The sequence below is a fragment of the Cervus elaphus genome, chromosome 20 (genome assembly GCF_910594005.1).
Source record: "Cervus elaphus chromosome 20, mCerEla1.1, whole genome shotgun sequence".
In the NCBI taxonomy this organism is placed as follows: domain Eukaryota; kingdom Metazoa; phylum Chordata; class Mammalia; order Artiodactyla; family Cervidae; genus Cervus; species Cervus elaphus.
Genome location: NC_057834.1, coordinates 138,296,813 through 138,322,547, shown reverse-complemented (window position 1 = coordinate 138,322,547; position 25,735 = coordinate 138,296,813). Strand labels below are relative to the sequence as shown.

Here is a 25,735-nt window from a genome sequence, read left to right as displayed (position 1 = left end):
CTGTCGGGTTCGAGAACTGGTTCCTCCGTCTCCTAGCTCCTGGTCCACAGTTCCAGACTCACTGCAGTCTGTCCTCCAACCTGGCTCCCACCTGGGGGCCCTGGCACCACCTGCTCTGAGACGGGCATAGCCAGCGATGAGAAGGGGCTAACGTCCCTGGGCTGGCAGGGGCCGCGGGTGCCCACAGAGGACCCCTGGCCCAGGGGAGGTGTCCTCCGGAGAAGGAGGCCGCGTCTCCGTTCACACCGTCACCCTGGCCTGTCCCGGCCCCGGCCCCAAGTCCTGGTGCTGCTTCAGTGCCCTTCTGCTCCCCCCGAAACAGAGGGCGTGGTGGTGTGCAGAGTGCACTGTTTGTAAGAGAACTGGATTCTGAACACACCAGATCAAAGGAAACGTCTCATGCAGTAACAGGGTTCCATGGGCCCACCCTTTCAAAACTGTGCGGCCACCTTTGGGCATTTCGTGTGTGTAACAGGGTTTGCAGGGGAAGCCAGCCTGGCAGGGTGCCTGCCGGCAGTCACTGGGTCTGGGTGCTGCAGACTCGCTATACTACTGTGTTTACTTCGTGTAGGTGTGAATATTCCATAAGACCAAAGCTTTTTTTCTTTAAGCAAGAGAAGTTTATGATAAAACCCTGTAAAATATTAAATTTAAAACATCAATATGAACATGTGTGTATTTTTTTTTTTTTATGTTTAAAAAGTTTGTATTTGTTACTCTTCATATGTCCAAAAAACAAACAGTTAAACCAACCAGGATATGGGGGAAGCCAAAGTGAAATACACACACTGGCAAATGAGCCCAGTTCTAGCAGAGGTTCGCGAGCCGCTGCGCTGAAGGGGTGCAGAAGAGCTGCCCAGGGTCACGGTGGGGCCTGGGCTCTGTGTCCTGACCACACGCTGCGAGGCTGGAGGCAAGAACTAGACGTGAATGTGTGTGCCTCGTGTGCGTGGGCCGGCTGTTCTGAAAGTGTTTTATACTAGAATTGTATCCTTGTGGTGAACAAGTAAGCAGATGGATTGTAACCAGTAAGAACCAGGTTTCTCATTGTTGGAGAAATAAGTGAAAATCGGGAAAGGAGGAGTCTAAACTCGGCCTGTGATGTCGGGTTGGGTCTGAGGTGTCAGTGTGAACTCGTGATGTAACCAGTATGCACCAGAATATGGGTGTGTGGGTTTGCATCCAGCGTCCTGTGTGCAGGGCGGGTCCTATAGCGGTAGCGCCCGGCAGTAATCCGCGCCTCTGGCACCCGGCTCTCGCTGCCCACACACAGTTCTCCAGGAAAGGGAGCCAGGGCTCCCGGGAGAAGTGGTTCATTCCCAGGCTGTGACAGGGGCATCTCGTGGAACTGGAAAGTAAGGAAGTGCTAAAAAAAGATAAAAGATGGGGATGGGGGCTTGTCAGAGAAACATAGGAGCTCTCAGTGAACAACAAAATAAATAGTGATGGTTTCAATGGTCACGCACAGAATAAAATAAAAATCCATAATTTCATAGTGATGGAAATAGATGATTAAACAGGAAGATGGGCAAGTGACAGGTCTTCCTGGCAGTGGAATTCTGATTAATTGATATGTGCAGAAGAAGGGAGGGGAGTTAAACATCACTCTTGGGCAGTTAACCAAGACAGGGAGAGTTGCAAATGGGATGTGGTGGGTGTTGTAGCCACGAAGAAGCCCACGGTACTGATTCTGGTCTTTCTCTCCTTGAGAGAGCTTTGATAGTTGGGGTCTTTTAGGGCATTTATTTATTTCATCCAAATTGTCAGATTTATTCACATAAAGTTGTTCATCATCTACCTTTATCATCCATTTAGTATCTGTGTGGTCTATGGTTAATCCCCTCTTACTCTGGATTTTGTTAATTTGCTGCTTCTTTCTCTTATTTTTTCCTGATCTGTTTAGCTAGGCTCAGATGGTAAAGACTTTGCCTATAATGCAGGAGACCTGAGTTTGATTCCTGGGTCAAGAAGCTCCCTTGGAAAAGGGAATGGCTACCCACTCCAGTATTCTCACCTGGAGAATACCATGGATAGACGACCCTGGTGGGCTACAATCCATGGGGTCACTAAGAGTCAGACACAACTGAGCAATTTGACTTTCTCAAAGAATCAGCATTTAGTTTCATTGATTTTTATATTTTGTTGATTTCTGCTCTTTGCTGTTGTCTTTTTTTTTCTGCTTATTTTGGGTCTGACTTATCCTTTTTCTAGTTTCTTACAGAGAAACCTGAGGTCATTGATTTGAGACCTTCATCTCTGACACAGGTTTTCAGTGCGATAAATGTCCCTTTCAGCACTACATATTTTGATATGTTGTGTTTCATTTTTGTTCATTTCAAAATACTTCATGATTTGTTCTACTTTTTCCTTTGACCCATAAAGTATATTCTTTAGTTTTGGTTTTAGATATCTGGTTTATTATATCTGTTATTTAGATATTTGGTTTTCCAGATAACTTTCTGTTAATGATTTCTAATTTAATTTCATTTTAGTCAGAGGACATTCTTTCTATATCTTGACTTGAGTGCTTTTAAACTTACTGAGATTTTTTGGATGGCCCCACAGATGGTCTGTCTTGGTCAGTGTGTGCATTTAAAAACAATGTGGAGCATATGTATTTTGCTTTTGTTCAAAGTGTTCTGTAAATGTCATTGTCATCAGGTTGGATGATGGTGTTGTTCACATCTCCTCTGCTTTTACTAATTTTCTGTCCCTTGTTGTAATGACTATCATGAGCAGGGTGCTGAAGTTTACAGCTATGGATTTGTCCACTTCTCCTTATACTTTCTCCCTTTGCTGTCCTTCGCTTCATGTGTGAAGCTCTGGTATCAGGTGCATACGTGTTTAGGGATGTTGTGTCCTTTTGGTGAATTGACCCCTTGATCGTTATGAAATGGCCTTCTTTGTCCTTCGTGATAGTCTTTCTTAACATTTGCTTTGAGTAAATGTTAGCCATTACGGCCTTCTTTTGAGGAGTATTTCCATGCTATATCTTTTTCCATCTTTTACTTTTAACATGTTTGTGTCTTTATAAATAAAACCCGTTCCTTGTAGGCAGATATAGTTGGGGCCATGCGTCTTGGGGAAGATTCATTTTGCAATGAAATGCATGGCCTCTTCTCCCCAGACCATTATCATTCCTCCCCAACACAAGTCCTCTTTGTACTCCGGAAGCAGGGTCTGGCTGTTTTATCCACTCTGACAGCATCTGCCCTTTAAATTGGGGGTGTTTAGACCGTTTGATCTGGCCACTGATGTTTAGAGTGGCCATGTTGCTTTATGTTTTCTGTTTGTCACTTTTCTGTTCTGTTTTACTCTCTTGCTGCCTTCATTTGGATGGAGCATTTTTACGATTGTGTTATATTTTCCTTATTGCCTTGTTAGTTACTTGTTGAGTAGTTGGTTAATCATTTTTTAAGTGGGGGTTTAGGATTTGTGGTCTGCATTTCAGCCTACCATGGTCTTATCTTCAAGGCTCGTGTAACAACATACAGCAACGTACCTCTCTTCCTCCACTGCTAGTCTTTGTGTTGTTTTTGACATGTTTTCTTAGTACATATGCTATAAACTCCTTAATACATTGTTATTTTTGCATTAAACTGTTCTCTTTAAAAGAGATTCAGCATCAGAGAAGAATCATTTATCTTTACATGTACAGTTCTCATTTCTGAAACTCCTCTCTCCTCTCTGTGGATCTGTGTTTCCATCTGGCATTATTTTCATTTTGCCTTTGAGATTTCTTTTAGTGCAGGTCTGCTGGTGATGCATATTTTCAACTTTTGAATATGTGAAAACATCTCTATTTCACCTTTGTTTTTGAAAGATTTTTTCATGGGGTGCAGCATCCAAGGCAGGAGATGTGTGTGTGTGTGTGCATGTGTGTGTGTGCGTGCATGCACGTGTGCATGAGTGTCCCACGGAAAGGTGTTGCTCCATTGTCTTCGGGCTTTCATTCTTTCCACTGAGAAATCTGCTGTTCCTCTTATTTTTTTTTTTTTTTCTCTCTCTGTCACATAACTTTTCCTTCCCAACTGCTTTTAGGACATTATCATAAAACTGGCTTTAAGTAATTTAATTATGTTCTGGCCTGGTGTAATCTTCATAGCATGTTTGTGCTTGGAATTGAACTTCTTGGATCGATGGGTTTATGAAAGTGAAAGTGTGAGTTGCTCAGTCTTGTCCAACTCTGTGACTCTATGGACTGTTGTTCACCAGGCCCTGTATCCGTGGCATTTTGCAAGCAAGAATACTGGAGTGGGTAGCCATTCCCTTCTGCAGGGGATCTTTCTGACCCAGGGACTGAACCTGGGTCTCCTTCATTGCAGGCAGATTCTTTACTCTTTGAGCCAGCAGGGAAGCCCTGTGGGTTTATAGTTTTCTTCACATTTGGGAGATTTTGAGCCATTGTTCCTTTAAACTGTTTTCCGTGTCCACCCTGCATTGCTGTGTGAACGCTGTCAGTCCCCTGGGATGACCCGGCAGCTCATCAGGTGTGCGTCTCCCCAAGGGTCCCAGGCCTGATATCAGCATCTGGAAACCGCAGTTGCACAAGTTTTGTCTTTTATAGGTGCTTCGTATGGGAGACTAAATCTGGTCTGTATTATTCTATTTTGACTAGGAGCAGACTTATGGTGCCCAAGGAAGTCGTCCAAACTTTATTAGAAGCTCTTGGTTTAGAGTAAATAACGGCCCTATCGATAGCTTACTCCTTGGAAGGAAAGTTATGACCAACCTAGACAGCATATTAAAAAGCAGAGACATTACTTTGCCAACAAAGGTCCGTCTGGTCAAGGCTATGGTTTTTCCAGTGGTCATGTATGGATGTGAGAGTTGGACTGTGAAGAAAGCTGAGCGCCAAAAAATTGATGCTTTTGAACTGTGATGTTGGAGGAGACTCTTGAGAGTCCCTTGGACTACAAGGGGATCCAACCAGTCCATCCAAAAGGAGATCAGCCCTGGGTGTTCATTGGAGGGACTGATATTGAAGCTGAAACTCCAATACTTTGGCTACCTCATGCCAAGAGTTGACTCATTGAAAAAGACCCTGATTCTGGGAGGGATTGGGGGCAGGAGGAGAAGGGGACGACAGAGGATGAGATGGCTGGATGGCATCACCGACTCGATGGGCATGAGTTTGAGTAAACTCCGGAAGTTGGTGATGGACAGGGAGGCCTGGTGTGCTGCAGTCCATGGGGTCGCAGAGAGTCAGACACAACTGAGCGACTGAACTGAACTGAACTGAACTGAACTGAACCGTGTGCAGCCCTGACACGGGGCTCCTCCTGTGCTGACACCATTGTTTAGTCCTATCACACCGCCGTGATGTTCACAGTGCTGTGTTCTCCTTCATCCCCATTTCCATAGGTTAGCAGCTGAGGCAGAACGAGCTCAGGTCACTTGCTTGAGGTCACGTCCATGTTAAAGTGTTGTTTCTGAGCTTCACATCTGGAGCCCAGTGCACTGGCGGCCTTGGTTCTCCTGCTTGCGCTCTCAGCTGTTAGCTAGACTGCCATCTGACGGGTCTGGAAGTTTCTGGTTAGGACTCTGCTTCCTCTCAGAGACCCAGGGTGCAGAGTTTCCTGACAGGCTCGGTGTGGCTGAGGTTGGAGGAGCCGGGCCAAATGAGGCATCCGGAGGTTCAGCTGAGGGCAGGGAGGGAGACCCTGCCCCGCTGCCTTCCCTGGACTCACAGAGTCTCCTTCGGGCCCTGTGCCATGCAGGGCCGCTCTCCAGACCCTCTGCCTCTCTGCCTCGTGGTGTTAGGGGTGTCCAGCGGGAGCTGGCCTGTGTGGGATGTGGTCTGCTTGCAGTGCAGGGGATTGTGAGTTGAGGGGACTGTCAGCGTCACACGAGGCTGGCGAGGCTGGCGGGAGCCCCTGGTGGGAGGCCTGGGCGCCGTGTGTCCTGGGCGTTAGGGCTGGCACTGTGCCTCCCTCCCAAGAGCTACATTGCAGTCCTAACCCCCAGCACCTCAGAGCGTGACCCCGTATGGAAACAAGGTCCTTGCAGATGTAACGCAGATGAAGTCGTGCTGAGGTCAGCTGAGCCTCTAATCCTGTGTGACTGTGTCCTAGGAAGTCGGCCAAGTGAAGGCAGACACACGACAGATGAGGAAGGCAGAGTTTGGAGCCCTGCAGCTGCTGGCCCAGGGACCCCAGAGATGCCAGCAGTCCCCAGAGGCGGGAAGGGGCCAGGACGGGTTTCCCTGCAGCTTTGGAGGGAGGTCGGCCTCGCCAGCACCCAGACTTCAGACTTTTGAAAACTTCATGGCTCCTGACCGTGAACAATGCATTTCTGTAGTTTTTACACCACTCAGTCTGTGGTTCTTTGTTCCTGCGGCAGCAAGAAGTGAATCCACTGGGGTTGCAACGGTTCTTTCACTTACATCCCGCCCTGGAACAGGGCATGTTCTTGTGACTCAAAGTAGCTCATGTCCTCCCAGTACCTGGTGGGGAGGTGTCAGTGTGATGCAGACGTCGAGCTGGGTCTGACTTGACTTTTCCTGCTTCAGCAATGCTTCTTAACTTCAAGGAACAGGGTGTGACCACTGAGGACCCTGGAAGGATTCCCTGCATCTGTGTCTGCCTTCACACCCTCTCCCCCCGCCCCACCACGGCTCCTACTTCTTGCTGCTTTTGGCCATGTGCTCTTTTTTGAAATTGGTTATTGCGTGGTTTTCTCCATCTTTATGTGTTCTGTCCCCTGTTCCATGACTCAGAAGCTTCAGTTCTTCCATTTAACCTCTCTCGTCAAGCCATTGCCACCTTTTATAAAACTCTACCTTTGCTGGACATTTTATTTATTAGGAATTTTACATGTCTTTTTAAAAACTGATGATTTTAAAACTAGAGTTAGTATTGATTTTGTAGTATTCTAGTTATTAAATTGCAGTTTTTGATAGTCTGCTCCATCCCTTTTTTTTTTTTCCCCATAAACCCTGGTATTTTTTTTTTTAATTAATTAATTTATTTATTTTTTCAGTGGGTTTTGTCATACATTGACACGAACCAGCCATAGATTTACACGTATTCCCCATCCCGATCCCCCCTCCCACCTCCCTCTCCACCCGATTCCTCTGGGTCTTCCCAGTGCACCAGGCCCAAGCACTTGTCTCATGCATCCCACCTGGGCTGGTGACCTGTTTCACCATAGATAATATACATGCTGTTCTTTCGAAACATCCCACCCTCATCTTCTCCCACAGAGTTCAAAAGTCTGTTCTGTACTTCTCTGTCTCTTTTTCTGTTTTGCATATAGGGTTGTCGTTACCATCTTTCTAAATTCCATATATATGTGTTAGTATGCTGTAATGTTCTTTATCTTTCTGGCTTACTTCACTCTGTATAATGGGCTCCAGTTTCATCCATCTCATTAGAACTGGTTCAAATGAATTCTTTTTAACGGCTGAGTAATATTCCATGGTGTATATGTACCACAGCTTCCTTATCCATTCATCTGCTGATGGGCATCTAGGTTGCTTCCATGTCCTGGCTATTATAAAACCCTGGTATTTTTGTATTCAGGTTTTTGGAGTGTGTGTTTTTCCCAGAGTGCATTATTGTATTTTAGCAGAAACTTCTTAAGACAGAAGGAGCTTATATAGATAATAACTGTATTGTAGCAGTTCTTCTGTGTCCCGTTCTGTCTGCATTTGGGTTGTCTCAGCCCCTCAGCCCTGTGCTAGCTGAGAGCCTGCTGACGCTGAGCACTTATCTTGGGTTCTGTGTGTGTAGCTGCCAGAGGGGTGTCTCTGAGAAGCGTTTTAGCTACTGTTGCAGTGGCCAGAGCAGGGGTAGGATCAGAGGTACACAGTCTTTGGGCAAAACTCAGATCTAGACCACAGTTATGTTCATTTGAGGATAAACAAACAGAAGTAAATCCCTACCACGGAGTCTCAAAAGGTATTCTGGCTTGTGGTGGAAAGGGAACTCTCCTGAAAGGCAGAAGAGAACAGTCAGTCGTCAGAATCAGAAAAAAAGAAGTTTCAGAAGGCTGTGGCCAGAAATATACACGCAGAGCAGAGATCGTGAGGAGGGACTCAGCTGAGAGGAGAAGGTAGTGGAGTGAGTCATAAAGGAGATGGTTGAAGACAAAGAGCTTAAGGTTTGGTTAAAATCTGTATGCAAAGCCATCAGAGTGAAGTGGAGATCTTGGGACTTAGCAGCAGTGACGTGGAGACCACTCGGGCCGAGGCACTTGGGATGCAGAGTAAACCACGAGGCAGCGTGCTGAGAGGAGCTGGATACGATGGGTTTCTGGTTCCAGCCAGACAGTGTGGGAAGCTCTGAAGACACCAAAGCAGATGTAGCAAAGCAGTCACCAAAACGTGATCAAAGAGCATTTTCCTGAGCAGAAGAGAAGACCTGTGTGTACCAAAAGGTTCATGTTTGAAGCAAGATAAATGAAAAGAGATTCTTACCATACATCTTCTGACAACGTATTTGAACTTCAAGATTAAAGTAACAACAAAATCCTGGCAGAATGCAGACAGAAGAAAGCATCAGAAATCAGCCCCCAGAGATTTTCTGGAAAGGAAGCGCTGCCTGGCTGGTCAGAGGTTTTCTGTGTCTGACTGCAGGGCGGAAGCTAAGGCCTTGAGGGAGAAAGCGTTGTGATGTCAGACTTTTATACCCAGCCAAGTTGTGACTTATGGGTGGAGGATTCATAACCATCTGAGATTTGTTGTTGTTCAGTTGCTAAGTCGTGTCCAGCTGTTTGTGACCCCATGGACTGCATCATGCCAAGCTTCCTTGTCCTTCAGTATCTCCAAGAATTTGCTCAAATTCATTTTCATTGAGTTGATGATGCCATCCAACCGTCTCATCCTCTGTCTCTCCCTTCTCCTTTTGCCTTTAGTCTTTCCCAGCATCAGGGTCTTTTCCAATGAGTTGTCTTTTTGCATCAGGTGGCTAAAGTATTGGAGCTTCAGCTTTGGCATCAGTCCTTCCAATGACTATTCAGGATTGATTGCCTTTAGGATGGACTGGTTTGATCTCCTTGCAGTCTGAGCTTTGTAAGAGTTTGCAAAATATACCACCTACATTGCTTTCAAGGCTGCAATGTTTCTGGTCAAGAGATGAATAAAAATTCTATTTATTTTTTCAAGTTTTACTGAAGTACAGTTAATTTACAGTGGGTGAATTTCTGCTGTACATCAGAGTGACTTTTATACATAGACATGTTCCTTTTCATATTCTTTTCCATCCTGACTTGTCAGGATGTTGAACATAGTTCCCTGTGCTACACGGTAGGACCTTGTCTCCTTCCTGTATATATTAATGATTGTTGGCATCCACTCATCCAGAACTCCCAGTTCATCCCTCCCTCACGCCTCCTTCCCCAGTTGGCAACCACAAGCCTGTTCTCTTTGTGAGTCTGTTTTTGTTTTGCAGATATCTTTGTTTGCGTCTTATTTTAGATTATGTAAGTGATATTAGATGGTATTTGTCTTGTTCTTCCTGTCTTAACTTCACTTGGTATAATAATCTATAGGTTCATCCACGTTACTGCAAGCGGCATTATTTTATTTTATTGTTTTTACGGCTGAGTAATATTCTGTTGTATATGTGTACTATATCTTCTTAATCTATTCAAGAGAAGAATAAAAACTCTATAAACGTGAGATAAGTCATTGTGTTTCCTAAGGAAGTAACCGTGTACAGAACAATAATCGCAAAGATGCTGGTCAGTTGTGGATGATGTGTTACTGGGTACCATCTAAGCAGACACATTTTGGAATTTAGTTCTTTACATGATAAATAGGTTAGAGGTCTTTGGTTATAAGCAATAGGGGGAAAATCCTTGAACAGTTTAATCAAGAACAGGAATTTGTCACACTGTTAAAGGGACAGATGATAAGCCTTAGAGGAGCCCTGACCAGGGTCAGTATGAGGATTTTCATAGTCACTGTGTTCTCAGTTTATGTCTGTATTCCAGTTGTAACACATGCTCATCACAGCAAGGAATTTAGAGAGTCCTAGGTGATGCCGTGGTGCAGAGGCAGATGCTCGGCAGTGGGCGTTTGTGCCCTCGTTTCTATGGGTTCCTCCGTGACTGACTGTGATCTGGGGAAGAGGCTGGACTTGGGAAGAGGATTGGTGTCCGTCAGGTGTCACCCTCCAGGGGTCTGCGGACAGGGCCTGTGATCTGACGGCCAGGGCTGTCAGAGCTGCCTGCGGTGGGGGAGGAGGCAGGGGGCTCCCAGCACAGCCTCAGAGCACTGTTCCCAGGAGTGGATCCTGACGCTGGGGAGTTCCCAGCCGTCATGCTGGCAGAGAGGGCAGGGTGCCCGACTGTGGAGCCGGCAGTCTGTGCGGGGAAAGGTGACGCAGCCCAGCGGCAAGGACAAGCATCAAAATGCTACCCAGCGTCTGCCCGTGTGTCACGGCATCGGGATGGCTCTTTAGACACTTCCTGCGATGAGCGTGTTGTACTCTTAAAATCAGAACATGGGAATGAATCGGGGAAATTGTTATCGTGAAGATGGAGACCTGGGAAACTGTTGCGGACACAAGTGAGCAAAGCTGAATTTAGACAGACTCTCAGATTGCCGCCGTGTAAAACAGAAATGTTGCTGGGGATATCGTGAGAATGGAAAAATGTGTGTGGGGGGGGATCGGGTCAGCTCCAAGTGATTTCTCTTTTAAAGTGTTTTCCGTCAACAGTTCCGAGCTTGCACTGCAGATGCATTATTACACATATCCACATCTACATATTTACTAACAGAACCTCAAGTACAGCCAGTCCCCCACCTATGAGCCTGAGAACCATGAATCTTCAGAGATGCAAATGCACGTTCGTATGTCAAGTCACATCAGTTAGTTCACGTGTCTGACGTTATCTGTGAAGTTGGGTACATAGATGAACTCAGTTGGGCTTACGAACGAAGCAGAGTTACGAATGGGCTCTCAGAAGGGAACCCGTTTGTATGTAAGACCTTCCTGGAGTTTGTAGGACTAGAAACGGTGAGTCCACGCGAGTGTTTTAGCAACCCACCCAAGGGGCAGGGAGGCACACAGATGACTGAGTCCCAGCTGCACTTCCTAACTGAAGCCGCCCCTTCTCTGCCCACACAGGTTGTCTCCTAAGAGCCCCTGGAGATCCCCACCCTCCTCTGGATTTCTGGGCCCGCGACGTGGTCAGCGAGACCAGGGTGCTTCGGTGGCTGTGGGCCGGCCCTGCCCGTTGCTGGACTTGTATGTGCCGCTCGGACTCTGGGCTCTTTGGAGCTCTCCTTTACGTGGAAGTTTTGAGCCATTTTGAATCTTTTGAAGGAGAAGCCGCTGCTCGCAATGAGCTCGCAAAGCCATCCAGGTAAGCCGGACCCCGGGTCCTCGTGGCAGTTGGGTCCCGGGTCTCTGTCTGTGTTCATGATCACCAGCGCAGCTGGTTTAGGTTGGCCCCGAGGGCGGGGCAGCCGGCTCTCCGTCTCAGCGGCAGAAAGACGAGCGGGGCCTCCCGGGGGTTGGGGTCCAGGCTTGGCCCTGACCTACGCGCTGACTTGAGCAGTGTGCGCCTCCCTGAAGCCTCAGGGGGCGATGGGCGCAGGGCCATGTGTGGTCTGGAGAGCGCTTCCTTTTGCCGCTGCTTTGATTCTGGGGGCCGCGGGGGTGGGCCGCCTCTGGGCCGAGCTGCACACGGTCGGTGCCCCTCGGTGGTGGGCGCCCGCAGGCATCAGTCCTGGTGCCCAGGGCGTCACCAGGCACGGCGCTTGCATCCTGCCCACAGCGAGTCTTCATAGGCCCCGGACGTCCCCCACCTGGCGCGAAGAGGTGACCGGTCCGGGGCCACAGAGCTCGTGGCCGGGTGGGGTCGGGGAGCACGTTTGTGCGGCTCTCGGGTTCGGAAGCGTGCGGGGACACGCATGCTCAGGCTTCTCCAGCCCTGTCACCGAGTCACCCAGCCGCCCCGTGGCAGCGAGCCCTGGCTCGTCCAGCCTCACCGTCCGCTGCAGCGTGGCCCCCGGGCCGTTTACGTCTGTTGTCCTGCATCCACTCGGGCAGGCGTGGGGCATCCTGGAGGCCCTGCCTCTGTCCGTGTGGCTGGGGTCCCCACTGGGTGAGAGTGGGGGGCTTGGTCTGCACTCTTCCCTGGGATTCGGCCCCCTGCATGTCCTCTCCTGGCCTGAACAGAGCTGTCTGAAGCTCCGAGAGCAGCCCACTTATATTTAGATACGAAGGCTTTATTGATTTAGATTGTTCGTGTATTGACTGATACAGAGTGTAAAATGTAATTTAACAGTCTGGCTCGAAGTGGGTGAACGTGGACTATTTTCCACGCAGAGCTGGGGAGCCTGCCTTTCTCCTGTGTATGAACATACAGGGTGTGTGTAGAAATGTTTTAATCATTCTATCTGTGGAGTTCTGTGTTTCATTTTTTTTTTTTTTTTCCATTTAGTACCTTATGATCATCTTTTGATGTCAGCATGTACATAAACCTGACTTGTTTTTGGTAGCTTATAGGTAGATACTCATGTGGCTGCCGCGGTAGTGAGAACAGCCCCACATCATCATCAGACAATTATTATTCATATATTTTGTACACACACTTCTGTGACCATCTCCATTAGGTCAGCTCCCAGCAGTAGAATTGCTGGGTGGGTGGGCACCTGCATTGGAAACTTTGTTTACTTTGCACGTGGCTCCAGAACCTCTGTCTCAATTTCTCCCCTTAATCCTAGTTTATGAGCATATGTGTTTTTCTTCATTTGCAGAAGCACTAGCTGGATTCAGTTTGTCTCATTCTTGTCGGCATGCCAGGGGAAATTTATTGTTTGAATTTGCATTACTGTATAAACGAGGGTGCACATTTTTAAAAGTTTTATTTTATACTGGAATGTGGTTGATTTACAACGTTGTGTTAATTTGTGGTGTACAAAGTGATATAGTTTTATATGTGGGTGTACATATACACACATATATCTATTATTTTTCAGATTTTTTTCCCACTTAGGCTAATACAGAATATTGGGTAGATTTCCCTGTGCTGTACAGAGGACCATGTTGTCGTTTTATGTATAGTACTGTGTGTCTGTTAATCCCAAACTCTGTAATTTATCCCTCCCACCTTTTTCCCCTTAGTTAACCTTAGGTTTGTTTCCTAAGTTTGTGAGTCTGCTTCTTTGTAAAATAAGTTCATATGATGTTTGTTTTTCTCTGTCTGAACTTCATTTAGTGTGACAATCTTTAGGTCCATCCGTGTCGCTGCAAATGGCCTTATTTCATTCTTCTTAGTGGCTGAGTAACATTCCATTGGATATATGTGCCACGTCTTCTTTATGCACTCCCCTATTGACGGGCATTTAGGTTGCTCCCAGGTCCTGGCTATTGTGAGTAGTGCTACCCTGAACCTTGGGGTGCTTGTATCTTTTCAAATCATGATTTTCTCTAGATGTATGTCCAGGAGTGGGGCTGCTGTGTCATACAGCAGTTCTCTCAGTATTTTTAGTTTTTAAGGAGCCTCTATACTGTTCTCCATAGTGCCTGCACCAATTTACATTCCCAACAGTGTGTAGGAGGGTTCCCTTTTCTTCACACCCTTTCCAGCATTTATTGTTTGTAGACTTTTTGATGATGGCTATTCTGACCAGTGTGAAGTGATACCAGATTTTTTATGAGCTGCTATAGACGTAAATCTCATACATGCCAGTAGGCATTTGAAGAGAAAAAATGCTTTTATTTTTCCCCTATTTTTTTTTCTCGCTCTTTTTTTAATCTAAGGAAGTCTGTGTGTATGCATCAATACTGTATGTGAAGTTTTCTCATGCATGTGCATTATGTACGGTTGACCCTGGGCCAGCCCCGGAGTCAGGGGTGCCAAGCCTCCGCACAGTGGAAAATCCATGTGTGGGTTATAGTTGGCTCCCCGCATCAGAAGTTGGCTACTCTGCATCTGTGATTCCAAGCCTGTGGATTCAGCCAGTCACGGATGGTTTTGTGCTGTGCGTGGAACTGACCATAAAAATGCTGCTGTAAGCAGACTGTGTGGTGGTTCAATCCCATGCTGTTCAAAGGTCAAGTATATTTATATATAGGAGTGTATGTATGCATTTTTCTTTATGTGTTATCTGTACATAATAACTTCAGTTACTTAAATCAGTGATTATATTACTACGTCAGCATAGCTTTATCTTCTTTGTCTCTGATTTCTAGAGAAACGTGTACTTTCTCTTATGCTGATAGTTCGTGTATTCTTTCCACAATGAGACGTCTGGGGCTTTGGTTTTCGGTGCTTGAAAACTAACGAGTGTGTCTTGGTGGCCCCGGTCTCGTAACAAAATACAGTGTGTTTCTCTCGTTTCGTGCCTCTTTGCCCCAGAGTTTATCAGTCTCCTAAAAGTGTTTCTGCCCTTGGGTTCTCTTGGCTGACGAACGCTTCTCCACCCACTTATCTCTAGTACTCTTGCCTGGAAAATCCCATGGACAGAGGAACCTGGTAGGCTGCAGTCCATGGGGTCGCTAAGAGTCAGACAGGACTGAGCGACTTCACTTTCACTTTTCACTTTCATGCACTGGAGAAGGAAATGGCAACCCCCTCCAGTGTTCTTGCCTGGAGAATCCCAGGGATGGGAGCCTGGTGGGCTGCCGTCTGTGGCGTCGCACAGAGTCGGACCCGACTGAAGCGACTTGGCAGCAGCAGCATCTTCCCATGGCAGACCTCCGCCTTGAGGCTGGTCCCTGTGAGCAGCAGAGATCTGGCTGGGTGTTGCTTTCGCCTCCTCCCCAGAGTCCTCATGTCTCGCACAGAGGCCTTGCCCGTGGCTGTTGACTGCGGTCAGGTCCTGCGTGGTGCGCATGTCCCTCTCGGCAGATGGGGCTGGCGAGGCCAGGTGCCTCGCAGTCTGGCCCCCTTCCTCCCCTCTGCCTGATGCCCCCTCCACCCAGGGCAGTCCTGGAGCGGCCTGGGTAGCTGACGCCCAGCAGTAGCACATGCCGATGTGAGGGTGGGCTTGCTGGTGGGTCTCTCCCGGCTGCTCTGCAATCCACACCCCCCATCCCCACCCTGGGGGGGTGAAGGCTGGGGCTTGGGCTGAGCCATGGTCGGCACGGCCCCCCCACCGTCCACAAGCCCGTGGCCTGCCGCGGTGACCGCCTGCTCGCTCATGGTGGTCCCCCATCACTTGGATCCCCCAGACGGACGTCTTCCAGGAAGTCCCTCCCTGTCCCTTGTCAGCTGATGCCACGTGTTCCCACCGTGTAGACTCGCTGCCAGTCTTTCCTGTCGGTGTTTGTGTTTTGTTGTTTTAGTGGATTTGTGGGAGGAGGAGAAGAGTTAACACCGAACGTGTTCCGTTCGCTGTTCGGAGCAGGGCCCTGCCCAAGGTTCCCCGTCCCGTCTTCGGCCCCACCGTCCCTTCTGTCCCATGTCTGTCTCGGCCTCCCTGGGCCGTGCGATGTCCTTCTGTCTGGCCGCCCGCCGGCCCCGCCGCGTCACCTGGCTGTACCCCGTCCCTCCCGGCCGCCGCCCCGCCAGCCCCTATGTGGGCCTCGGGCGCCGTGGGGCCCCCGTCATGCCTGTGGAGCCGGCCGGCTTGGCCCCGTTGGTGAAACGAGCTTTTCACTTGGAGAGTGGAGGTCTTCTCCCCCGGCCCCCCGCGCTGAGCCCCTCTGGTGCTGGGTGAGGCGCGCATTATGGTTTTATTGCCGTTCCTTCTGCACTTTGCCAGAGCCTGGCCCTGGCGCTCTGACGTAAAACTGCTGACTGGTGGGGCTTTTATGGCTCTGAGTAACGATTGCGAGAGCTGTGACTGGCCCGAGGAAGCGGCCTGGCCCGACTCAGGCTGAGAGAACGCTCCTTTGAGAGCAGGAGTGAGGAGAGGTGCTGAGATGCGATGCCTCTCCCGTCCCAGCGCTGCACGCCTTCCTGTGGGGATGTGCGGGGCCTCCACGTGGAAGGCGAGTCCTCCTCCCACACTGAGGGCCCGGGGGTCTGCTGGTGGGCACAGGCTCCCCTTCTTCCCTGCCTTCGTGTTCCTCAGATGACAGGCTGTGGTCGTGCCCGTAGCCCGAGTGTGCTGGGATGTGGGACCTGGGTTGGCTCAGAGCGGGACCAGAGGCTGTCCCTCGGCCACGCTGTTACGACCCCCACCCCACCCCGAGCAGTTCAGCTTTCTCACAGTGACGCTTCTGCCCAGAGGGCGTCTAGAGGAGCCTGCTGTGCCATCTCCTGGACCATGTATGGGCATCCGAACCCCACTCTCCACAGGAAGCTGGCCGAGCAGGACTGGGATCCAGTCACTCAAGTGTCCCGACCCTCCTGGGAGCTTGGGGAGAGGCTGCGTGGTGTTAAAACACAAGATGAGCCATTTTGAGGGAAATCTGTATATTTCAGACCCGGGTTTTAGTTGGGACCACACTCTGATTTGTCAGCGTTCTCTTCACTCTGAAATGCCCCATCCACATGAAAGCAGCTGAACGTCTGTGTCGACAGTAACTTGGTGATTAATGAGTTTCGACATAGTCTGATTTGTTCTGACCGCCGTGAAGTTCTCTTCCTGCAGGTCCTGGGAGGAGGCTGTCAGCTCCACCGGCCCAGGCCCGAGCCCTGGTCTTGCCCTGTTGGATCCTGAGTCTTGTTTCTTTCCACTCGGTTACCCACCAGCGGTATATTCTATTTCGATTTAGAAATGGCCTCAGAAGGATGCATTTTTCTGTCTTTTAGATTGTGCTGTATAAGGATGGAATGTTTCAGGAGTATTGCAAAGTTTCAAGAGGAGGAAATGAGTTTTGAGGACCTGCAGGGAACACAAAGGGAACATTGATTGTGAGCCGCTGGTGGTGGGTGGTGGGCCCTGTGTGAGGCGCTGGGCCACAGGGAGAGCTGGGGCCCCGGGAGAGCCACAGATGAGGCCCTGGGAAGGCCCAGGCCGGGGCTTTTGGGGGGTGGGCCTGCAGCCAGCAGGTGCAGCGGTGGAGTCCTGGGGGCTCAGGCCAGGAGACCTGTGGTCACACCCTCCAGGAGCCGGGGGAGTTGGGGGAGAGCTTCTTCAGGACCCATCTGGCGTGGCGAGTCCCCAGCCACTGGCGGGCAGGCCCGGGGGCTTCTGGACAAGACCGAGGCTGGGGCATGCAGGGAGAGGAGCCCGGCCCCCACTGTCCTGTGGAACGCAGAAACAGACTCGAGATCCGACAGAGCAAGACCAGGGCTCTGGAGGCCAGTGGAGGCAGGTGTCCTGTGGGGTGGGGGGAGGGGCGGCCTCATTGTTTAGCCTGACCTTGGGGAAGGAGGCGCTCACCGGCCCCTCAGAGCACCTGCTTCTGCTTCCTCCAGGGCGTGTTCAGAAACGGCCCGTGCATCTCCCAGCTGCGAGCGGCCCCAGGCTCCTCCGGGCGCCCATCCGCGCTGATACGGCTCCTGAATTGTCGTGGCCCAGATCCTCCATGCCATGATTATCCGAGATCTTAATCAGTCAAGGTTTGTTCTGGAAATCATGGAGACATAACAGCTTCTTTTTCAGCCTCCCTTTTTCTTTTTTTTTTTCTTTTTCCTCTAAATCCTCAAATTGTGTTTTGTCTTTTAAAAATCACGAATGCTCAGTCGTTATGAAGAGCTGAGAAAATTCTCTGTCAATGGAGCGTTGATGGTTTGTTTTGGCAGTTCTCTGAAAATTCTTATACGGTTTGTGGAACATTTGCATTTATGTCCTCTTTTTCAAAACCGCCATTGTAGAAATGCAAATTTCTGAATTCCGAGATGCTGAATGTTGGATGATTAATGATATTGAAACTTAAGAATGAACTCCCGGTATGTATTTGACATAGAAAGCCCTGAGCCAGGATCATTAGAAACCACAGCGTACAGCCTGTCGGTGGAACAGAAGGGCGGTGATTGAGGCACCCAGCAGAGGGGCAGGTGGAAGGCGGACAGGTGGGTGCTGGGCGCCCACCCCCAGACGCTGGGCTGTGAAGGGCCGGGGCTGCTCTGTCTGCAAAAAACATAGATGTTTCAAGCTCCTAATAGTAGTAGATCAACACTGGTTACTTGCTGACTGCTGGTCAGACCCTGGAATGAATAACGACGTGGTTCTGAACGGTGCTTTGTGGTTACTTCATGGTTTTCCATGATGAGCCTGGCAAGTGAGATGCGTACATGTGTGCTAAGTTGCTCCATCATGTCCAACTCTTTGCCACCTCGTGGACTGTAGCCTGCCTGGCTACAGTCTGTTCCCCACTCTGTTTATGGGGATTCTTCAGGCAAGACGACTGGAGTGGGTTGCCACGCCCTCCTCCAGGGGACCTTCCTGACCCGGGGATCGAGTCAGCCTCTCTTTCACCTCCCGCATTGGCAGGGAGTGTCTCTGCCACTAGCATCACCTGGGGAGCCCGGGAAGTGAGATAGAACATGGTCATTCCTGTTCTGTCCACGAGGAAACCAGTACTGACTGCCGTCCAGGGCTTGGGCGAAGGCCAGGTATCTACTCAGAGACCATCCTGGAACCAGAATTGATTGTCTGTCCTTGAGGGACGTGGGCCCCTCTGCCGGACAGACGCTGGGCACCCTGGACCAGTTACTGGATCCTGACCGTTTATGTGGGGGTGCTCGGGCCGGGCCAGGTGGAGGGAGGCATGAAGCCACCTTGACACACTGGGGCTCACGGGGAGAGAGGGGGTGGGCCGGGGGCAGGGCCCCGGAAGGGACGTGTGAGCGGGGTTGGGCGCAGGGCAGGAGCTGCGCTGCCCCTTGGGGCACAGACGGGCCCGGAGGTGAAGGTGGGCTGGCAGAGGAGAGGGGGTGGAGAGGCGGGCGTCGGAAATGGGTCCAGACCAGGAGGGTCTGCTGTGCCCAGGTCCACATGGGCCCGCCCCCTGTCTGTTCTGAGACCCTGTTGGCGTGGGGAAGGGACCCCGGCCCGTCCCCTCCCGGGACGCGTGCCTTGCTCTCTGCTGGGTTAAGGCAGCAAGGCCCTGTCGTGGCTGAACCTCTTGGCTCCCGCAGTGTTCCTAATGTGTCTCGAGTGTACTGAGACACTTCTGAACTTCTCTGACCTTCTCTCTGCTGATCCTTAGAGCTGGCTGGGGGCCTGGCCAGGTTAACGGGAGAGACTTTGGTTGAAACCTTTTGTTTTACTTCCACTTTATTTGCTCATTTGACGAGACCATGATTCAAAAATGACCATTTTTTATGGAAAATGATTAAGGAAAAAACCAAATGAGGCAAATGACTGTGAACTTTGTCGAATCGTCTCTCAGTTCAGTGCAGTCGCTCAGTCGTGTCCGACTCTTTGCGACTGCAGCACGCCAGGCCTCCCTGTCCATCACCAAGTCCAAGAACTTACTCAAACCCATGTCCATCGAGTCGGTGATGCCATCCAACCACCTCATCCTTTGTTGTCCCCTTCTCCTCAATCTTTCCCAGCATCAGGGTCTTTTCCAGTGAGTCAGCTCTTCGCCTCAGGTGGCCAAAGTATTGGAGTTTCAGCTTCAGCGTCAGTCCTTCCAATGAATATTCAGGACTGATTTCCTTTAGGCTGGACTGGTTGGATCTCCTTGCTGTCTCTGGCTTTGTGCTTTTAGATGGGTTTTCTCGTCCCCACTTGGTTAGAGTGGGGGTATCAGCCTGTGACAGGAAGTGCTAAGCGGGGTGTGATGGAGCGAGACCTTATCGTGTGATTTTCATGTCTGCCCCCCACAAAACAAGCAGAAACAAGAGGGATGGTCTTGGCTTCTCTTAAATGCAGAGGCTGGTCCGCAGGTGTGCTCAGTCCTGGCAGGTGGGGAGGCTGCGTCAGGCTCTCGGCTCTGGCCGTTGTCGGGGTCAGAAGCCCCGTCCGCCGTCCGACGGCAGAAGCCCCACCATCCGATGGCAGAAGCCCCGCTGTCCGACGGCGGCCTTGCCCTGTTGGGCTTCAGGCTGTGTGTCCCCCAGCCCTCCTCCTCCTCGGCACAGGGTTCCTGCTGCCGCTGCTTGGATGGGATGGTCCTGACTCGGAACGGGAACATTCTAGGCTGCAGCGCACCTTCAGTGTTTCTGGGGTTTTAGGATGAAAAGCAGTGTTCCCTGTTACAGCCGTTCTCTCGCTTCTGCAAATACTGGATACTTTTGAAAGGTATCAGGGAGGCTTTGTTAAAGGTGATATTAAAAAAATACACATCTGTCCTACATCTGCTTCTTTTTTCTCTGTTTGCAATAATGTTTGTAAGATCGTGTCAGCATCCTGAGGGAGGTTGTTCGGTGGTCACTGACTCGGGGCTTCGTTTTCTGCACAAGACCACGTTCTCCTGGGGCTCCCACGTGCCCTCTGATACTGTACCCTTGCCGGATGTTGATGATTTGTTATTGTTAAGCCCTGTCTTCAAGCCTCTTTCTCTGAGGGAACTTTTGTGCCTGATGGCGAGTTATTTTTACCTTTAAACTCTGAGGCCGTCTGGTAGAAGATTGCTTCTTACAATGCAGTTGTTCAAGGTGCTGACGCCAAGAGACGACCTCGTGTTCCAGGAGCTAAAGATTCTGTTTTGATTTGTTTGCATTCACAGCCAAGTTTATTCCTTCTTAGGTGCAGTGTTCTGAATTTTCCTGGGATGTCCTTTGTAGAAACTGGGCGTTTGTTAGAGCTGCGTCTCTCGCTGACCTGTTGATTCAGTAGGATGTGTGCTGTTGGTGTCACCGGAGATTCAACGGAGTCTGTTCTTAGCACAGGTTTACTGGACGTTGTGCTGGATACAAAGGGCCCATTCTGACGTGTCCGCATTTGTTACAGAAGATGTATTTAGCGAAAGTTCCTCCAGTGTTGAACAGCGTGACTCAGAATTCTTAACGCTCCTCATTTTCACGTGTTTTATTGATTTCATCCAAGTCAGGGGCTGATTGACTGCTTCTTACAGCCCCGCCCCCACCAGGGTCTGACACACAGAATGCAAGCCTGCTTGCCGCTTTTTGTGCTTGAAAAGCCGCCCATCCCCGTGCTTTGCCCGAACACCTGCACTCTCCACGTGGCTTTTCATCCAGAGCCGTCACGCCTGGGCCCGGGGAGCTGACTGCTTTATTTCACTCTCACTGAAAGCATCAGGGAATGGGAGGAAGGCGGGGAATGGATCTCTTTCTTAGGTGTTAATACACAGAAAGAGCTTTTAGAAAATTTGGAAGGCGCTGGGGAGGGCAGAGACCTTGGAGGGCAGAGGTTTTTGCTGGGAGGTTTAGCTGAAGCTGGAGATGAGGGCCTTTGTGTTTTGCCATGCTGGAGACTCACTGTGTGTTGGCATCGAGTCACTGACGGTGATGAGGATGAAGACGGGGTGGTGGGTCAGGATCGCATCGGGGTTGGTGGGTGTCTGTGGTCGCCTGTTAGCTGTAGGTGAGCATAGGTCCCCGAGTGACAGGGACAGTGGCGTGGCTGCTGGAGCGGGACCAGGTCAGAGAGGCGCTCCTCGCGGGGGGTCTGAGGCTCTGGAGCGGGGGCGGGGTGCGGGCGGCTGCTGGCCTGAGGGCTGTGCTTGTGGGGTCCTCGTCGCCCGGGCCCTTGTGGGGAACCCTGTGTCCTCGTCCTCCCAGGTGACGCTGCACCCTGGGGAGCTGCTGCTTTGCTGGATAGTTTTGGCCGTCAATGTTGTTTTTGGAAGGGGTGGGTGTTAGTCTCCAGTTCATCAGCTCCACTGCAAAGGGGCCAAGGTGAGGGCTGGAGGATCGCAGGGGAGAGTCTGAACTCAGTGCCCGCAGGAGACCTGGCCTGGAAGTGCTGAAACCCCACTGAGGTTTTTCCGTCCCAAAGAGCCCAGGCTTCAGGAGACACACTGCCTGGGATCTGAGCGGCTGGCAAGGCGTCCAGTTCAGCCACCCCCACCAGGGCCGTGGGGCTTCTGAGAAGAGTGTAGCCATCTGTCTGCCCTTCCGTCCTTCTAGGATTGGGCTCCCTTCTGTCATTTCCCCGGCCATCCGTGGCATTTGTGGTGGCGTGGAAAGGGAGCTGGGGCCACACTAGCGGGTGAGGGGCCAGCTGGGCACGCCGGGTGTCACAGGGGGGCTGGAGCCGTCCCGGAGGCGGGGGGCAGCAGGGCCTGGTGGGTGATGAGCCGCTGCGTGGAGCCGGGAGACCCCAGACCCCAGACGTCCGTCTGTCCCTGCCCCCATGTGCTGCAGAGGGGACCCCCAGGCGGGGCGTGGTCCCCGCTCTGCCCTCCTCTGCGTCCAGCCTTCCCGCCCCTTCCTCTCTCGTCTCAACGTTCTGCCTCACTGGCTGGTCTGTCTGCCCAGGGTCAGGCTCACATGGCCGCTGGCCTCGGCCTGGACCGGGACGTGGCCTTCTCGGTTCTCAGCTGGCCTTTCTCTGAGCTCCCCGCGGGGCCAAGGACTCGGCCCCTGAGGCCCTTGGGGCGGGGGTTCCTTTGCATTTATAGGCACTCCAGTTTCTAAACCGGAAGCTCCAGCTTCCAGCCCACGTTACGTGGACCCTGCTGTGAGTGGGCTGGTGACCAATTGGCACAGACACGGCCTCAGCAGCTGTGGTTCTGAAGGAGATGCTGTTTCTGAGGCCTTTCCTGGGAGGTTGTGGAGGGCTCTGGGCCGTGTGTGTTCCTACAGGGTGAGCCTGCTCAGACTGAGGGGTACGGTTTCAAACATCCGTGTTATCTGTGAGAAGAAAAGAGCCTTTCTCACGTTGCGTGTTGTCAGAGAACATTATGCTGGTGCTTCTCAACCATTTCCAGTTCTGGAACAGCTGGGAGGCGCCAGGGGTGGGCAGGGAGGCTGGCTTCGCCACTGGGCCGAGCAGCCGCGTGTCCCCAGGCTCTGTGTGCTGACTGGGCCACCTCCGTGGCAGGACGGCTGGGGGGCCTCTTGGCCTGCCTTGGGTGCCTCCCAGAGGTGGGCTGCGTTGTCCTGTACCCGGCCTTCGCCCTTCAGAAGGACGCTGGCCACTGAACTTCGCCTTCAGCCTGGTACCTGCCCATGGGGTTGGCGGCAGGTGGTGCAGTGGCAGGTGGACAAGCCCGTGTCTCCCCCCTCGGGAGCCCCGCACTGGAGCAGAGGGGTCAGGGGTCTGTGAAAGGTGGCCCCGTAGTCACGGTCAACATCCAGACCTTCCACCCTGGAAAGGGGTGGGCATCCAGTGTAACTGGGCCTGGCCTGCCACCCCTGGGTGGACAGTCACACATTGGAGGGGTACATATCCCCTCTTCTCCCCAGAGGGCAGCTGGACTCCACCTGGACAGGGCAGACAGATGGCTCACTCAAGGTGTGGGCTTTTATATTCATTTCAAGACATTGGTTAAAATCACTGATTGAGATAACATCTTCACCCATATTTTCTACAACGCCAGGGTCTATATTTTCCAGTTTTATGTCAACCAAATCCATAGTTTTCCCATTTTGTTGTTCAGTAGCCAAGTCATGTCCAGCTCTTTGTGACCCCATGGGCTGCAGCACGCCAGGCCTCCCTGTCCCCACCATCTTCCAGAATTTTGTCCAGGATCATGTCCACTGAATCGGTGATGCCATCCAGCCATCTCATCCTCTGTTGCCTTCACAATTACTGTGGATCCCTTTCAAGTCGGTTCTACACACGCATGCTTGCTGGAGACAAAACTCTGCCGATAGGAAGCGGAAGCTCAGGTCCTAGTGGACGCCGGGAGCTGCTGCGCCTGCCTCATGTGACCTGAGCGTCTTGCTCTGGAACCTTCCACCACTGGCTGAAGTGCTGTTTGCAGCTGAGCCTCCCTCATCCTTTGGAAGCTTCTGGAATCTCCTAGATTGACTGAGCTCAGAGCCTCCCTGATTGCAGTGGTCTCTGTCACTCCTAAACTATACTCATCCAAACCCAAAGAAGTTCCGTGACAGCTGCAGCAGATTTAAGAAAAGGCCTGGAAAAAGTACGAATTTGTCTCGCATTTTATAGAGTGATATCTCAATTCTGAATATCAAATTCTAGTTTTGAATTTAAAAAGCAAACACGAAGAGACTCTGAGCGTGGAATGGTACCTTATTTAGCAGCATGTGAGTTGGAAAGTTCACGCCGTTCGATGTTGACGTCCGTCCTGGGGGCAGGGGTGGCTGAGGGTCAGCCTGGAGAAGTACAGAGTCCCACATGCTCTGCAGGGGCTGGAAACAGGTTTCAGGTCCCACCCCAGTGGAGGGGAGTGGGGACCTTGGCCTGCTGGGGTGCAAGGAAGGGATGAGGGGCTGAGCAGGGAGGCAAGGGAGAAGAAGCCCCCTGCCCTCGGGACACACCAGCTTCGGGGTGCCAGCGAGGCACCCAGGGGGGCCTCAGGGAGGTTTGCTTGGGGACGAAGGTGAGCCGGTGCCCCTGGGGGCCTGGACCCCCAGCTGAGAGCTGAGCTGCCCCTCCTTCACCCCGCTGTCCTCTGTGAGCAGCCGGGACCTGGGGGATGAGTGGGACGGAGGTGCCGCTTCCCCAGGGCATGGGCATGGTGGGGTGCCCTCCTGCAGCCCGCCATGGACTCCGGGCCAGAAACTCACAAACCCACCTCCGCTTCTCTCTGTCCGCGCCTGTCCGCGGGGAGGAGGCGTCTGAGCGGTTCCTCCCCTTCGTGGCTTTCCCTCCCGGCAGAGACAGCAGCGAGGAGGAGCAAGCCGGCCCCGCTGGTGCTCCCTGTGAGTCGTCACTGGTTCCGAGTCGGGCTGCTTCCAAGCTGCCCGCGGGTCCCGTCGGGGCCGGGTCCGTGGTCCTGAGCCGAAGCAGCCGTTTCCCCCGGGCTCGTGCTGTCCCTGGGAAGGCAGGGCCGTGGGGGTGACCCCGTCTGTCTGGGGGCAGAAGTGGGCTCTGCAGACGCGGGTGCTGCTCGTGCACCCTCGCCGTGGGAAGCTCGCGGGGCCCAGGAGAGGACCAGCAGCGGCGGCGTGGGACGCGGCTGCCCGTCACCAAACGCGTGACTGGGACGGCAGCCCCGGCTCTTCTCCCCGTCTGCCAGAGCTGGGCCCACTTTGTTTACTCTGAGGAGCCCTAATCTCCTCCTCGAGAGAGAGGTAGCCAACTTCCTTCGCTCACTCTCCTGTACCGCCCGTGCGGTGGAGTGAGGGCATGTGTGTTCTCCGGGAATTTCCGATTAATTTGTGTGCAGACGATGGCGCCTCACCTCTGTGACCTTCCTGCCCCTGGGGCCACCTTGAGCCCCGGTCGTGCCAGCTGTCCAGCCCCCGTAGAGGGGTGTCTTGTGACACACCTGCCCAGGCCCCCCGCCCCACGTCTCCAGACCATCAGCGTCGTCGGCAGCCAGCTGTCACAGCCCAGGGGAGCCTGGGGAGACAGACGAGGGGACTCAAAGCAGCACGGGGCCCGGACGGGCTCCTGGGGTGGATACGAGGGAATCTGAAGGGAGCAGTGACCTGACATAAAAATACCGTTATCAGTATAAAGAATGGAATGTTGCCACGGGCGGAAACACAGGTGGACCATAGATTATCACACTAGGTGAACTAGGACAGACAGAAAAATACCATATGATACCACTTACACCTGGAATCTCAACGATGATACACAGGAACTTCTTAATAAGTATATTCAATGTCCTGTAGTAACCTGTAACGGAAAAGAATCAGTGTGCACCTATAAACTGAGTCACTTGGCTCCACGCCCGACGCGTTGTAACCTACCTGTACTTCACTAAGAACGAGTCTGTCAGTGCGGTGTCCCGCAGCTATCATGAGAAGGTTTAACCCGAAGAAAGCTGTGTGACGGTCACTGCCGGGGCAGCGGAGCGCAGCGCTGGTAGGTGGAGCACATGGGACCTCTGCCTGTCTACTCCGCTTTTAGTAAGGTCTGTCGATAAACTTTAAAAAAATGAATGCG

At 51.7% G+C, this 25,735-nt stretch overlaps 1 protein-coding gene across 1 annotated transcript in view; it reads left to right on the top strand.

Annotated features, from left to right (window-relative positions):
- Nucleotides 1-25,735, top strand: part of HDAC4 (histone deacetylase 4) — a 289,199-nt gene that overhangs the window by 42,117 nt on the left and 221,347 nt on the right. Inside the window, exon 2 of the mRNA XM_043878233.1 lies at nucleotides 11,076-11,313. Within this exon, the coding sequence (XP_043734168.1) occupies nucleotides 11,292-11,313 (22 nt within the window). The 5' untranslated portion in view covers nucleotides 11,076-11,291. The remainder of the gene's footprint in view (nucleotides 1-11,075; nucleotides 11,314-25,735) is intronic.